We start from the raw sequence: 16,544 nt of genomic DNA on the forward strand, positions 1-16,544 counted from the left end.
TCATAAACTTCTGGCTAAACTCGAAGTTCAGAAGGAAGTCAACCTGTAGGAGAACCTCGGGACCCGCGCGTTGCATTAGCACCCTATCTCGGCCAGCTGTTAACGCTTCAAAAGATTTGAATACTTTTCCTAAGTGATGAAATTCGGATTTTGCAGTTTAGCTTGTGATGGAAATAGCCCACCATCGAAAGGTTTTGGGACTCTCCCACTAACTAGGGGCGATGCCATTAGAACAGGGTTTTAGCTTACCATTACAGTCCATCTGTTTAATTGTCTTAATTAGCTTTAATGATAAGTGGAAACAAGTTCACAATTACAGTTTCCCCTTTGTGCAATCACCTTCGCATACCTTCTATTATGTGAAAATATTATTTATTGATATATCAATGCAATACATTACAATTAAATTTGTTTAAACTATAATATAACAAGCTTAATTTAAATTGAAAATTTATGAGCCATATCAGGTCAGTCAATATGTGATCAGCATAGTTTTATTTCATTGTAGATATTCTTAAGCTTTCGCCTTATTTAAAAGTTCACGACTGATGATCATACGTTGAATTTGCGCAGTTCCTTCATATATCTAGAAAGAGAGGGTAAAAGTAACTTAAAAAATTGTACGTTTTCAAACTCTTCGCAGTGAAAAACGGTAAAAAGCGTTACTTGGTATATTTTCGCATCTCTCATTAGTTTCTCAACAGGATACTCGCTGTTAAATCCAGCTCCTCCAAAGATCTATTGATTTGTTATGCTTTATCAGTTTCTCTTTATATACATCAAGTTAATCAGGGTTCGGACGAAAATTTTTTATTGAAAATCCCTGATTTTTGTAGTTTATCTCTGACCAAAGAGAATGTACCAAGAGGAGCAGAAAGTTTAGCCTTTCACAAATTAAAGGGACTGCAAAGAAGGCATCGGCGGGTGGGTAAAAATTATTTGAAATACGTCAGAGGCACGTGACCAAGGAGAGGCGTGGTTCAAAGAAGCTTAGTTCGTTTTATTTCGAAAATCACCACTTCATGGAATTGGCGCTGCAATCTCGCGAAAAACAAGGACTAGATGTCCAGTTCCACTCCATGAGGAGTCTTTGTATCTTGGCATCACGTGATGTCTGTGACGTATTTCAAATAATTTTTACCCACCCGCCGATGACTTCTTTGCAGTCCCTTTAAGGCTTTTGAAAAGCCCTGCCACGGTTTTGGAGTAACTAGATCCGGTTTTTGTTGTTTGGCTTAGCAGCGACGCCTTTTATTGGTTAAATTTTGTCGAAAGCAAAGGGTTCATCTCTGGGTTGACCGTTGATGTACAAAAGGCAATTTTTAAGTAGATAACACGGTCACGTGATCAACCGGAACTAGTTTCTCCAAATTCAGAGCTGGTCCCTATTTACAAAGTTTCTGCTCCTCTTGGTATATTCTCTTTGCTCTGACGAAATTTTGCCAATAGGGAGTGGGCAAAGGGGTGAAAATTTCCCCCATTAAAAATCATGCCTCCGCTTAGTCAATCTAATGCATTCCACGAGCCTTCCACTCTGTAAAGTTTGCCGACATTTTGGTGGAAAGAGGAGCCATATTAAACTACGCCTCTCTGACCTCTATATCCCAGTTCATCACACCTGGCCGATATTTAGCATGGCTCGAAGCATGGTTTGAGCTACTAAACGAAGTCCCTGACATGTCCCTGACTTTTTAGGAGAAAACCTTGAATCCCTGACTATCCCACCATTTTCCAAATTCCTTCGTACGAACCCACAATTTTCCAAATTCCTTCGTACGAACCCACAATTTTCCAAATTCCTTCGTACGAACCCACAATTTTCCAAATTCCTTCGTACGAACCCACAATTTTCCAAATTCCTTCGTCCGAACCCACAATTTTTACGAATAGAAGTAATTTCTTACTTGTACAGCATCTGTGGCACATTTATTAGCAACATCTCCAGCAAGGCACTTAGCGATTGAAGCCATAAAAGTGTTCTTTATTCCGTGATCAACTTCCCAGGCGGCTTTCATCCAAGCCAGGCGTGAAGTTTCAACTCCGATGGCCATATCCGCTAACATAAACTGAACTGCTTGGTGCTATGAAATAATAAAGATAAACCGTAGCCCCCATTGAACATAAGAGGCAATACTGTTGAGCAAAATAATAATTTACCTCTGATATGGGCTTTCCAAAGGTTTTCCTTTCCAAGGAGTACTTCAAAGCTTCATCCAATGCCCTCTGGGCAAGACCAGTTGCTCCAGCTGCAACCTTGAAATAAAAATTTAGTATGAAACAGTGAAACTATAGCTCTCTTCTATTACGAAACTATAGCTCTCTTCTATTACGAAACTATAGCTCTCTTCTATTACGAAACTATGGCTCTCTTCTATTACGAAACTATAGCTCTCTTCTATTACGAAACTATAGCTCTCTTCTATTACGAAACTATAGCTCTCTTCTATTACGAAACTATAGCTCTCTTCTATTACGAAACTATAGCTCTCTTCTATTACGAAACTATAGCTCTCTTCTATTACGAAACTATAGCTCTCTTCTATTACGAAACTATAGCTCTCTTCTATTACGAAACTATAGCTCTCTTCTATTACGAAACTATAGCTCTCTTCTATTACGAAACTATAGCTCTCTTCTATTACGAAACTATAGCTCTCTTCTATTACGAAACTATAGCTCTCTTCTATTACGAAACTATAGCTCTCTTCTATTACGAAACTATAGCTCTCTTCTATTACGAAACTATAGCTCTCTTCTATTACGAAACTATAGCTCTCTTCTATTACGAAACTATAGCTCTCTTCTATTACGAAACTATAGCTCTCTTCTATTACGAAACTATAGCTCTCTTCTATTACGAAACTATAGCTCTCTTCTATTATGAAACTATAGCTCTCTTCTATTAGCTTAACTATCAGTGTTTAAAATTTGATTAACACTACCAACAAGTTTAGAGGTCTTACTTACCGGAGGCCTAGTTTTATCAAAAGCACCCATTGCAATTTTGAATCCTGCTCCTTCTCCAATTAAAACATTCTTTAAAAGAGATTAAACTTAATTACTATATGCGTTGATTAATTAAATTAAAAAGAAAGAAACTCAAAAAATTTGTGTACCTCTTCAGGAACTACAACATCTTCAAATGTTACACCAGCGGTATTAGAAGTACGCTGACCCATATTGATTTCCTAATTTGATTAACAATTAAATGAAGTCTTAGAACATTAACGGTTTCTATGACAACCCGAAATATTACGCGATAACTTACTTTCCTTCCCTTGGTTATGCCAGGAGTGTCAGCATCAACAATAAAACCAGTGAAAGCTTTAGAAGCTGGGCATTTTGGATCGGGATTTGTTCTCGCTAAGACGAAATACCTGTTAAATATGAAAGGTAAAGGATTATATCTGTTTTTCCATTAAATTTCTATTTTAAAGGGTGTGCACGAAAGTGGTATTATGTTACACTTTCGAGTCTCTACTTTCAAAATATCAAGTTTTTAATATAATTGAACCAAAGTTTCTATTTTTAAAATCCATTGAAAAATCACGAAAACTCAGTTTCGATATATCAATGATTTTGTCTTGTCGAGCATGTTCGCCCGTTTGATGACATCACTATGACGTCAGGGGGGGGGAAAGCGCGGGAATTCTATACGCGTCTCGAGCTTCTCGCCAGTCTAAACTCTGGGTCTGATAGCGGAGAGAGTGGCACCATCTCTCGTGAAAAATATATCTGTGACGTCATCCAACGGGAAAAGTTTTAGCCTTTCGTAAAAATTGGATTTCAAATAATTTCGTGTGAAGCATTTTCAAATGCATATTGCGGCCAAATAACCAGCAGAAATCGGAGGGAGAATTAAAAGCTTGATATTTTTGAATTCACACAGAAATTAATTATATCTTTTGTTATATAAATCAGAGCTTTTTCAAACGAAGCTTCTCATTCCTTTTAAAAAGCTTACCAATTAGCCACGCCTCCGTTAGTGATCCACATTTTCTGTCCGTTAATAATCCACTTGTCACCTTTTTTCTCAGCTTTAGTTTTAATACCCGCAACATCCGATCCAGCACCGGGTTCAGTTACGCAATAGGCCTGGAAATAAACGATATCTTTGAGTATCAGAAATACTTTTGTTTGAGTTAGGTTGCTGCTTAAAGCCTTTAGAATACTCATGGTCCAATTGCAATTTACTTACACACATGATTGGCGCTTCAATCATCCGGGTTAAATACTTCTTTTTCTGAGCATCATTTCCAGCTAGTAATACTGGTGTTTGCTGAAAAATCAAAGGTATGAGTTTTTAACACAAAGTTTGGCAAAGGTGAAATTGTAAGACTTCGCGGAGCTTGAATCAATTGGCTACACGATTCATTGTACTTGACTTACACCCAAACCGTTTGTTTCTAACGCTGTCATGACTCCAGTGCATCCATAAGCTATTTCCTCAGATATAAGGCAGGTATCAAACACATTGTGACCTTGACCACCTATAGAAATATAAAGATACATTTAAAATGTGAGCATAAAGGTAAACGAAAGCACCGAGGGGGTGGTAAACCTCGTTGAAAATGTTTGGATTTTCAAAAATTAAAAAAAAAAAAGGTAATTGGAGACGGAATTCATCGGCGAAAAGCGCGGGTCACGTGGTTCCTCAACAAGTTGACTTTCCTTACAAAGTCCCGTTTTGGCATTTATAAAGTGCATTTATAAATCCCGCCCACAAATGTCGAACGCGCACAACGCCCTGCCTTTACATGTACTAAATTGCTTTCATGAGTTATTGAGTTCCACCTCAGATAAGCAATGACCTGTAAATTGTACTCACCATATTGTTCAGGAATTGACAAGTTCAATAGACCTATCTCCCAGGCTTTCTTTATAATTTCCCATGGGTACTATAAATACAAAATAAGAACACTTATACATAGTTTCCACTAAGACTTTTTTTGCCAGTGTTGCCAGGTCGTTGGTAAGTCAAGAGAAAGGCTAGCAGTTCAGTTAGAGCCCGAACTTGACTCACAAAAAGACTGACAACACAGCACTAAAGTTTGAGCTGATAGAAGGGGAAGGAATTTTCTATAGCACTTTAATGAACCTATTATTAAGAAATATAATACCAAACTGTGGAAAATTAATGCACTTTTATTTATTATTAATGGAATTTATAGCCTTTGCGCGAATTTAGGTGACTTCTGATACCGTGTATCCACAAGGTTAACAATATATGTGTAAAAACCAACACAACAAAATTGGGTCAACTCGTGAGCTATAACTGAAACTCCTTTCACTTTAACCACAGGTTGCAGCTAGGAATTTTAGATGCAACACACGAAATTCTAATCAATTGTGTAACGATAAATAATCGCGATGCCCTAGTAAGTAGTTAGCTACCAGGAGGGAGATAACTATAACGGCACAGCCTGATATCTCTCTAGCGCGCACCTACCTCGGCGCACAGCCGAGAAGCCACACGTCGCGAGATCCGTTAAGAATATAGAGCTATCTCAGAAGCCTTAGCGTTGCCCATAGAACCAAAGTGGTACCAAACATGGCCGCCCACTGCCAAAGCTAATCCCGAGACGTTTTACCTAGGAACTGAAGCCACAACTGAGATAGCTCTATTGTCCATAAAATAACTTCTGATTCCCCCTCTCTGTTGCGCATGTGCGAAACTTTGATACCGTCTCGCATAGAATCTTGGCGCGAGGGAAATAACCTAAGAAGGCGGCCTCCTGTCTTTGTGTTGGTTTCTATGCACGTAATTAATGGACTCGTCTATAAGTATAGACTTCCTCTCCATCTAATGCTCACCTCCAAGTGATCTAAGCCCCTCCCACATTTAAGTATCATCGAATCACCAAAACAATTCCCTGGTTTAAAAACTTGTTTTCTAATATCACATTTTTTGACAAATGTACTATCAAAACCGAAGTAGTAATTTTCCACAGCAATAATTAACTAACAATTAAAAAAAGTTTATTACATCTCCAGTCTGGTCATAATGAGCGGCTTTTGGAATAATTTCTTCCCTGGCGAATTTTCTGGCAAGATCTTGATACTGTTTCTGTTCATCGGTTAACTCTGCAGTAAACAATTAAATTATACGTTAATTAGATTCAAAAGATTTTAAGTGATAGAATGAAGTATGCGTATTAATAATAACAATATCTTATAAAGTTATGGTTTGTCACTGGTTACAAACTGGAACTTGTCATGAAGTGACGTAGATGAAACGTCATAGATTCTCGTAAAGAGACGCCTGTCAAAGGCTTAGTATAGACTAAGTATTAAGATGGACTACAAAACAGAGTGTAGGACTAGTTCTCGTACTAGCTCTCAGTAAGTCTCTAGCATTACGAAGTATAGGGTCTTTGCGCGTGACGTCAAGTTACCTACCCGCTTTCCTCTCCCCTTGCCGGCTGCCCGCTCTGGCCACGTTAGGACGCCATGTTGACATCCCCCGAAAACCGGTTTTCGCCTGCTATTTCTTCTCCCTTTTTACTCTCGCGCAAACACCCTATAGGAAGTGCCATACTTATGGAACATTATCTAATGAACTTATGATATAACTATAACTTGCTTTCTAAAAACAGGTTATTCCCCAGAAGTAGAAATAAAAATCAGACTCTTTATAACTGACGTGCCAAATATCCACATCAGTAATTACATAGCAAATAAAAACTACCTTAGTTGATTAATTACCTGTCTAAACTACATATTTCATATTTGGCAAAGGTATCGGGGGGGGGGGAGGGCGATTGCGGTCCAAAATCGTACTAACGTTACTATAAAGTTCCCTTATTGCCATTACTCTTTCCAAGAACAACAACGATCAGGTTAATTACTGATAAAATTTGTCAGGCATTTAACACTAAGGGACAGAAAAAAGGTCTTGATTTTTGACCCCTATTTTCACCAAATCTTTTTTTAGCGTAGGCCTTGTTAGATTTTAAAATATTTTTGGCGCTAATTAAAGCAAGTCTCGGCTGAGGTTTAGTTTAAACAAATGCCACTAGATTCTCCCATAATCGAAAGGTTAGAAAAGGCTTGTTTTAGCTCCGCCCACATGGACGAATTATGATTGGCTCCTCCCTTTGGCAAGGTAAAATTTGTGTGTATCAGATCAGCCAGAATGTTAGGGGCAGGGCCGGAAATAAGCACAGGACACTGGACATTATCCAATAAAATTTTTAAATGTCCCATAATTTTGTTAAAACTTAAGGGGGTCATTGGACATTTTGAACAATAACTTTTTCGAAGTTTTTAATGTCTTGACTATGGAGATGTGATACTATTTTTGCACAGTGGACAATGCCCTAGAGACTTTTCAGTCAAACAGGGGGTCACTGGACACATGTCCTATAAGAAATTTTTCCGGCGCTGGTTAGGTGTGCCATAGGACCCGACATTTGCTCTAACTGTCGTTCTGGATATTTCTATTACAACCACTTTATCTTGTTAATTAAGCTGGAGCCTCCGAAATGAACTAGGCCCATACGTGTCACGAAGCGAGAATATTTTTTTAACCAATTTAGTTCGCCGTGGTTTTACGCATGGGGGCGCTTATATTACCGTAAAATAAACAAAGTTCAATCCCGTGACCCTGTCGACTGCTTAAGGATTTGGGCCAAGGTTGCGGATTGTAAGTATACGTTTTTATTACTCTTACTGAATTATTTTATTTGAAATAATTCATTTTGTTGTCATCAATACCATCTAACCGAAAGATTCAGTAAAAAGTGAATAGCCCCAAAAACATTTAAGTTAATTTTAGGATGAAACTTTTCTCTATCATAAACATTTTATGACTGACCCCTAAAATGTCAACGATAATTTAAGGAAGACCCCTGTCACAACGGTAATATAAGTGCCATCTTGTACACATATATGGTGAAAATATTTTCCTAAACAAACTGGATATTTCCCAACATATAATTTGACATGCATGGGCCTAGTTCATTTCGGAGGCTCCGATTAAGCTATAGTCTTAATATTATGAATGACGAGAGCTCAAAAGAAGTGTCACGTGATATTCAGTGTGTGCCCATGGCATTATATTATATTTACCAAAATTATATCCATTTTGTAATACTGCAGGTGTTGTTGATAAAGTTTTACGTTGAATGGTTTTAAGGCACATTTTTTGTACTGGTTGCAGCTGTGGGAGAGAAGTCAAAGATAAACAATTAGAAATTGTTCTTTTTTAATCATTTATATGTTACCATAAGTTTATGAGATAAGTTCCATAAGTGTGACGACACTACCTATACTTCGTAGTGCTAGAAACTTACTGAGAGCTAGTTCGAGAACGACAAGCGAGAATTGATTACTCGGTTTAGCAGGACTTCCATTTTCCTAGTTAGTCTGTACTAAGACCTTGACAGCACCTCAAGAGGCGTCACTTTACGAGAATCTACGACGTTTTACCTACGTTGTCACTTCATGACAAGCTCTCAGTAACCAGTGATAAACTTATGGAACATATCTTATAAACTTATAATGCTAATTCTCGCGCATGTGCAATGATTACAAGGTTTATGATACATTTTGAATGACAGGTAGGTATTGAAAATAAAATAATACGGTTGCAATTTTAAATGTTCACTTAGTATTTGTTCTTTTGATAGTAAAATAAAAGAGTAAAGAAAATTGAACTTTAATCATAATTTAACGATAATCTTTAACTTCTTTGATTACAAAATTCATTTCAATAGTATTAAAACCGCTACTGCGTGATAATCTAGATTTTCCATAGTCATTTTGTACCGTTGTATCGAACAGCTTCAATAAAAGTCCAAGAACACACCTCCCTTAACGTCAATAGAGATAAAGAGATTGAAAACCGAGCTTTAAAGGGGTACAGACTCGTTTTTTGAAAAATAGCTAATTTTAGTTTTGAAATATCTACTGACTTCATAACATAAAAACTAAAACTAATTTAGACCTGAATCATAGTAACAATTAAAATTGAAATTAGTGCAAAGTTATGACGTCACCCACTAGTGCGACTTTCGTGTATAAGAGTGGGAACAATTTCGTTTCTCGCTAATTGCTAGCTTTAATCCTTATACCTTACCTAAAATTATTGATTTTAAAGGCAGAGCTCCAGGCAAAAGCGTTCTATCGAACTAAAAACCGAGTATCGACCTTGGCGATTTTAGACACTTCAGAGTCCCTGCTGGGGCACAATTTTATTGGTTCTAGCTAACTGAAATATGCCACGCAAAGTGGTTTTAGGGATCTCAAGATAAATAAAGGATTTCCTCCAGAGGAATTCCAACATTCGGAAGGAAAACCATTTTAAAAACTTTCTATTGTCTACCTTAAGTTAGCTCTAAAGGGGGCGTGGTTGCTCCATTGTTAGGGAGTCGATACTCGCTTCGCTTTTCAGTTCACAAAAGCCCTTTATGCTGGAGCTCTGCCTTTAAGCTAAGACCATTAAACACAATATGAATAATAATAAAGTTTATTGACGGGTAAAAAATAAAGCCAGAGGCTTATTGTGGCCCGACTCAGGTACAAACACAGATGGACTGGAATGGAGATACGGGCGCGTGGTTCTTTTAGAGCAGCGTCTCTAGCGCCACGCCGAGACCATTATTGAAACTTTTTAGACTCAAACCATAGACATAACGTGATCCTAAGACCATAATGAGTCGAAAAGTTTCGGGACTCTCCCGCTAGGCGCGACGACAAGCGAAGGCATTAGAAGAACGGGGTTTTTAGGCTTTGAGAGCAGTAACTGCAAAAACCTTTTGACTTTCTCGCCACCTATTAGCGACATGTTTGTCTAGCGATTTCACGAGTTAAAGGGACTGCGAAGAAGCTAACAGCGGGCGGGTAAAAATTATATGAAATACGTCACAAACACCACGTGACAACAAGATACAAAGACCCCACATGGAGTGGGACTGACACCTAGTACTTGTTTTTCGCAGATTGCAGCGCCAATTCCCCAAAGTGCTTGTTTTCGAAATAAAACTAGGTAAGATTCTTTGAACCACGCCTCTCCTCGATCACGTGACTGACGTATTTCAAATAATTTCTACCCACCCGCCTATGCCTTCCTTACAGTCCCTTTAAAGCGCCACCTTTCAGCGAAAAAGCTAGAACTGCGGTCTTAGATCAATCCAAATTCGACTGACAAGAATTTTTTACGGAGCTTTCGGGTTTTATTAATATCAGAAAAAGCAGGATGTATTAAATAAGTACATATTCCGAATAATAAATTTGTTCCTTCCAATACGTGTAAAATAAGTTCATTTTAAAAATATTATCGATATCTAGTGCCTACCCTTTAAGAGATTAAGAATTACTACTTAATACGTCAATAACACTTTTTTTTGTATAAAGTTCTTTAAGTACTTATGAATTTAACCTTATTTATAGAGATTATGGCAATATCGTACAAATACCACAATAACTAAACAGCCTGTGCCAATCAAGTAAAGACATTTTCCCCATAGATAAAACCTTATCTTTAGATATTTTTCACGAAAAGGGGCTTCAGAAAATTCGTCCCTCTCTCAGGTCAAACTTCATTGCAGTGTTGTCAGGCCCGGTATCTGCGAGTCAAAGTCGACCTAGTACCGACTCAAACTAAACGGCAAGCCTTTTTATCTACCATCTCTTGACTCAACAACGGTCTGGCAACACTGGGGGAACGGTGGAAACCCCCTTTAATGGAAAATATGTATAACAATAAAATGTTTGGTAATTTCAACCTTGACACTATCTTAAACCTCTGCTAAACGGAGTTTACGCGCATGTGTAGTAAAAACAATTGAAGATATAACAAACAATACGTATGAATTTAAACTTATTCACACAACCAAAAGGAAAAGTTCAGGTAACATAACATTATACCTTAAAAGAACGACCTTTTTCTAAATTAAAATATTAAATCATAAATGATCTCTTATTGCAAAATAATTAACATTTAATTATTCATAAAAACGTTACTACTGTGCCGCCATTTGCTTAGTGGCGTCTGCTAGACTGAACCTCTTAACCCTACGGGATTGGTTGAATTCTCACAGGATGAGAGAGGTATGGGTGAGGGACAGGGTTCAAAAACACGCGGGTTTTGTTAAAAAAACCCAGCCCACCGGGTTTTATTGGGTACTTGGGGTTTTTTATCTTTAGCAGCTGCGTGCATGGTAGAAATAGTCATTCAAAAGTAAATGCTTCATTAAAAAAGTCTTAAAATGTTTCATACAAAATAATATTAAATGTTAATTTTGTTAAGTTGAAACAACAAATATCTTTAAAATTAAATTATTCTAGCATTCAAATTCATCAAATGAGTAGTTCTCTTTTTAAGGCTATTTAAATGCTAATTATTTTGTAATAAGAGATCATTTATTTTTCCTTTTATATTTAGGAAAAGGATACCTGAACTTTTCCTTTAAGCTAGCTAAATTAATTCCATTATTTACTAGTACACTCTAGAGAGATAAAACATGTACATTATATATGCAAAACTGTTTGTCAGAAAGGCAGAATTTCTGCCAGGCGAAAAATGAAATGGAGAAAAAACAAAAATTTAAAGGAAAATTTATCCTCTCAAAATGACCTTAAAATTGTCAGCTGTAAACGCAAACCAGTTTACTTAATTTAAATTCAAGACCAAAGATAATATTAAAACTGCATCAATAAGATAATTAAAATAACTAGCCTATAACAAACGCAATAATTATATAACCAATATCGGAGTACTTCGCACCTTGTACGAAAATTATGTAAGAGCTTTAACTTTAGGCACTGAAGTTAAAGCAAGACTAGTAAGAGGGGTAAGAATGGGGTTTTTGACCTTATCCAAACTATTCAGGTAAATTTGTGACATTTACAGTTTAATCTGTTTGTGAGAGACAATGACTCTTTCGTTTAAGATAATTGTGATCAATAGTAAAGGGGAATTTGTGTGGATATTAATGCATCTCAGTCACAATTCGCTGTATCCATTATGGGCCAAATGGTAGTATTCCCCCTCCACGGATTTTTAAAAGTTTGTACTCATTTCTGATAGTAAATGAGGTGGGGAACACGATGCCGTCAAAATTTTTCACCGCAAATGATTTAAAAAAAAAAAAAAAAGGTAGCACATATTACTTACGGTTGTTTGTATATTTGATATTTGGGGCGCATAGACTTGTTTAGATTATGTTTGGGATATTTTAGGTTCAGGTTCAGGTTAGGTTAGGTTCAGGTTAGGTTAGGTTCAGGTTCAGGTTAGGTTAGGATAGGTTAGGTTCAGGTTAGGTTAGCTTAGGTTAGGTTCAGTTTCTATTAGATTTCTCCTTTTCCAAAATATTGCAATTTTCATAAAAAAAAAAATTCAAAAAAAAATTTTCAAAATCATTTGCGGTGGAAATTTTTAACGGCATCGTGTTCCTCACTTCATTTACTATCAGAAATGAGTACAAACTTTTAAAAATCCGTGGAGGGGGAATACTACTATTTTACCATTTTTTCTGTTAATTTTTGAATTAAAATGAAATAATCCTATGAAAATTGCCTTGAATTCACAACGGAAATAGATTTATGGCACCCCATGTTATTTCCCCATAGAGCTTAATACAGTCGAAGGCAGAGGGCTGCCATTACCCTATTCTGGATTTAATACATTATTTTAAAATAGGGGGTCTGTGTCCTTATATTGTTTTATAACTGCCTTGAGGGACTGCCTGACTGGCCTTTAAGCTGTAAAATAATTTCATATCTCATAAACTTACGTTAAACTTTGAAGACTTGGCATCTTACTGAAAAAGCTTATAATTAAACCATGATAAACCGTAATTTCTCAAAGCAAAATACGCGGAAATACTTGGCAAATTCCCGAATAAAGAAACGAACAAAATAAAGTGACCCAATTAATTGTAACAACGTTATGAAAAGAAGGTAATAATGCTAACGCAAAAGGATAAAACAAGAAAATTCAAAGTATTTACGAACCTTTCTTAAAACTGTAGACATTTTCAAGGTATTATAGTTCAAGTTAATTGAAAGTAAAAGACAATATCGACTCAAACCTCTTCCACCCTCGACAGTCGGGAAACTGAATTACTGAAATCAAGTGACTGAATACTGCGCTGTCAATTGATTTTTAATGATTAGAGATAGCTACAGCGGCTCCCTCTTTGGGCCTTTCAGCTCAATTATTTAATAAAATTCTTATCAGGGACAGGGTGGGAAATAAGCATTTTTATAAACTGGACATGGCCAACGAACCCTCCCCCCCGGCTTGGAACCCCTAAATGGATTGGTCCATCACATGGACCAGGGCACGTCGTCTACTAAGCTAAAGAAGTGTATTATTAAAATACTTGAGATAATGTCTGGAGTTTGGATACTAATTTGTACTTCCAAAAATTCAAGATTCAAGAAACTTTTTGAAAAATCGTATAATTTGAACCGCTGACCCCCCTCCGATTTAATTTTTAAACTGGTCATTTCCCTGTGACACCTGCAAAATCCAAGGTTGGTGCGATGGCCTAGCAGCTTGAAGGAGACATAGCCCACTCCATCACGCGCAGCTCGCCGTAATGGTTTTTTAAATATAATTGTAATAAAACTTTGTAAAATGACAAAATATATGAAAAGATATTTTTTAACTTCACATTTTTAATTTGGAAATGAAAGTCATAATTGAAAAACGAAAGTCTAAATTAAAAAATTGAGGTATCGAAACAATACCACAGTATGAATAAAAATCGCCTCCTGTAAAAATACTCTAGTATACTAGGCCTATACCCTCCAAGTTTTCTCCTATAAATACGCCCACGTTGTCAACACCGATTTTAAAGCGGGAAAGGCGACGAGGTAGGCAGGTTGGCGGCTTTGTAGCTGTCAAACTAACCTAACCTAAGTTAATGTAGAGTGGGTATTTGTGGAAGTCATTTTATGGAGATTATCTTGCACGTAGCCCACTTTATTTCCGTTATTTCAAAATAATCTCCATTGCTTGTTTCGGAGTTATTTCCGTCAGCTTTTGGTTAGGTAAATACTGACTTGTCGGTTAGTTAGTCCATGGGTATTGTCTTTTCAGAGGTTCTCCTAGGGAAAGGCAAGTCTGTGGACATAATGGCTTTCGGGCAAGTTGGTTCACACAAAATAAAATGGTTGATGAACAATAAAGCTGCAATTCAAATTAATGATTTGTAGCAATGTTCGTTCAACCGACAAACCTATTTTAAATTAAGCATACTTCATAAAATAAGCATACATGAATCCAAAGCAATTTAAAATTTCATGAAAGTTTCTTTACAGAATTATAAACACAAAGTATAAAAAAGGGGTAGATAGCGGTGGTAAGATTCCCTAATTTAGGGAACCGACCGCAAATGGTCACAAAACCAGATACATAAATTCTTCACCCATGAGCTATAGCAGAAGAAAATAAATCGGGGATAGAGTCAGGGATTTAAATTTTCCTTCTAAAAAGTCTGGGATAGAGGCAGGGATTTAAAGTTTCTTTCTAAAAAGTCTGGGATAGAGTCAGGGATTTAAAGTTTCTTTCTAAAAAGTCTGGGATAGAGTCAGGGATTTAAAGTTTCTTTCTAAAAAGTCTGGGATAGAGTCAGGGATTTAAAGTTTCTTTCTAAAAAGTCTGGGATAGAGTCAGGGATTTAAAGTTTCTTTCTAAAAAGTCTGGGATAGAGTCAGGGATTTAAAGTTTCTTTCTAAAAAGTCTGGGATAGAGTCAGGGATTTAAATTTTCTTTCTAAAAAGTCTGGGATAGAGTCAGGGATTTTGTTTCTTTCTAAGAAGTCTGGGATAGAGTCAGGTATTTAAAGTTTCTTTCTAAAAAGTCTGGGATAGTCAGGGATTTCGTTTGGTCTGTCAAAGCATGCTTCGAGCAATGGTAAAAATGGGCCAGGTATGATAAACACCTTAAAATGGTCAGGGATATTGGCAAATTTGGTCAGGGAAAAGTCAGGGATTTTCAATATAAAAATTTCCTCCGAACCCTGTAAATTGGCTATAGTTACAGGCTCTCTTTATCTAGAGGCACATATTTAATTTCTTTTATTAACTCTAACGATTGGCATGCTTCCACGAGAACTTTCTTGGTATATAAGACATGGATTTGTCTAATAATGAAAAGGACCATGGTCTATTATTTCAAAAGAGGATAAAAGTACTGAATATTTCAAATGTCTTTCTACAATACTTCTGAAATTAGGAACAATAAACTTCCCAGATCCTACATGTTAAGCATATCCGTAAAGCAGACAGGTATACTATCCGTCAAGTGATACTAGTCTTGTAATAGAATTCTATATCACAACGTCATCTGCTTCAAAGATAAATTTAACGTCTAAGCTCGGGAAAATTAATTACTCATATCTTTGGATAGTTTCAATTTGAAATATTATTTCAAGTGAACGTTTCTACTAGTGTTAATACAGAAATTAACTCTTGAGGCATGAAGGCTAGAACCAGAATAGTTGCAAAAGTTATATATGTTTGAAATCACAAGGAAACAAGTGAATATTGAGGAATTTTATCATACTTCAAGGGATATCAAGATAGAGCAAAATGGGGGTCCAGTGGATCCCCTACAGGGTGACTTTCCTTACGTACTCCAGGTTCGGCTTGGCCAAGGGAGGAGGCATTTGTGGGCGGGATTTATAAGTGCACTTATAAATACCGCCCCCTAGCTTTCACCAAGCCAAAACCCGGAGTACAGGAGGAAAGTAGGGGATCCAATGGACCCATGCTTAATTTGTTTTAAATTACCAAGAAATTGTTAGGGGGACTAGTACCATGAATCTATATAACTATGAATACAGCTGCGTTACGCTGTCTAGCCTCTCCATAAGGTTTGGGCGGGGCTTAGCGAAAAGAGAAATCAGTCACGCGTCTGCTAGTGTTAGGAGCGAGAGAAGGGAGGGGGAGTCCGGGGGTGTGTAAATTCGAAACGTCACTTCCTCTTGTCTTTTGATTGGCTATTAGAGCAAAGCAAAACGCGTCAAAGCTAGGAGGGTAACACCCAAACCAAATCGACATGATAGAAGGGGCATATGATAGAGCTGTATATTCATATGCTAGTACATATTAGCAGGAGTGATATTAAGTAAGACTAAATGATTTTTTTTTAAATCTGTATTGCAACGTAACAATTCTTTCAACTGACATTTTATTTATATCAAATCTCATTAATATCTTATTTAAATCTTTGATAATCTTGGAAATTGGGGACTGCAATAGATTTCCCATTTATTTCTTGTTCGGCTAAACCAGAATAGCGAAGTGCTTCTGTAAAAATCCGCTGCAGTTACAACAGTTTCCAACTAGATTAGGTTATCTGAGTCAAAAAAAAAAAACAGATAAATGCATTAAAATAACAGCATTTGGCGGAATTTATCCTGTAAAAGAAGTTTTTGACGTACTTTTTTTGATGTTGGGTTGACTAATGACATAGGACAGTCTGGTACTAAAATTAATCTTAAAAAAATTAGTAAAGTATATGTGACACCAAGAAGTGATATCTAGTTTATTAGGGAGAAGGTATAAGATGCCTTAGTATCCTCGCGCCA

The 16,544-nt window shown here is 36.8% G+C and overlaps 2 protein-coding genes across 2 annotated transcripts in view; both read right to left on the reverse strand.

Moving 5' to 3' along the window:
• Positions 1-16,544, reverse strand: part of r (carbamoyl-phosphate synthetase 2, aspartate transcarbamylase, and dihydroorotase rudimentary) — a 112,414-nt gene that overhangs the window by 87,702 nt on the left and 8,168 nt on the right. The window lies entirely within an intron of this gene.
• On the reverse strand, positions 351-13,119 carry Mcad (Medium-chain acyl-CoA dehydrogenase). Its single transcript, XM_089836709.1, has 14 exons — positions 12,958-13,119; positions 8,071-8,161; positions 5,987-6,084; positions 4,829-4,898; positions 4,390-4,490; positions 4,199-4,279; positions 3,965-4,095; positions 3,269-3,377; positions 3,117-3,188; positions 2,968-3,036; positions 2,158-2,253; positions 1,905-2,081; positions 667-738; positions 351-586 (listed from the first exon to the last, which is right to left on the reverse strand). The coding sequence occupies exons 1-14, from the start codon at positions 12,976-12,978 to the stop codon at positions 515-517; spliced, it is 1,260 nt and encodes a 419-aa protein (XP_089692835.1). The 5' UTR covers positions 12,979-13,119; the 3' UTR covers positions 351-514.

The sequence above is a fragment of the Phalangium opilio genome, unplaced genomic scaffold (genome assembly GCF_054372755.1).
Source record: "Phalangium opilio isolate 3A_F unplaced genomic scaffold, DU_Popi_V2 ptg000042l_1, whole genome shotgun sequence".
NCBI lineage: Eukaryota > Metazoa > Arthropoda > Arachnida > Opiliones > Phalangiidae > Phalangium > Phalangium opilio.

Excerpts from the sequence above, each read along its gene's own strand:
- Mcad (XM_089836709.1), bottom strand. The coding sequence starts at position 12,978 with ATGTCTACAGTTTTAAGAAAG. Across the intron at positions 4,899-5,986 it reads ATTATGACCAGACTGGAGAT|TACCCATGGGAAATTATAAA; the intron begins GTAATAAACTTT and ends TTGTATTTATAG. Across the intron at positions 2,254-2,967 it reads TTGATAAAACTAGGCCTCCG|GTTGCAGCTGGAGCAACTGG; the intron begins GTAAGTAAGACC and ends TTTTATTTCAAG.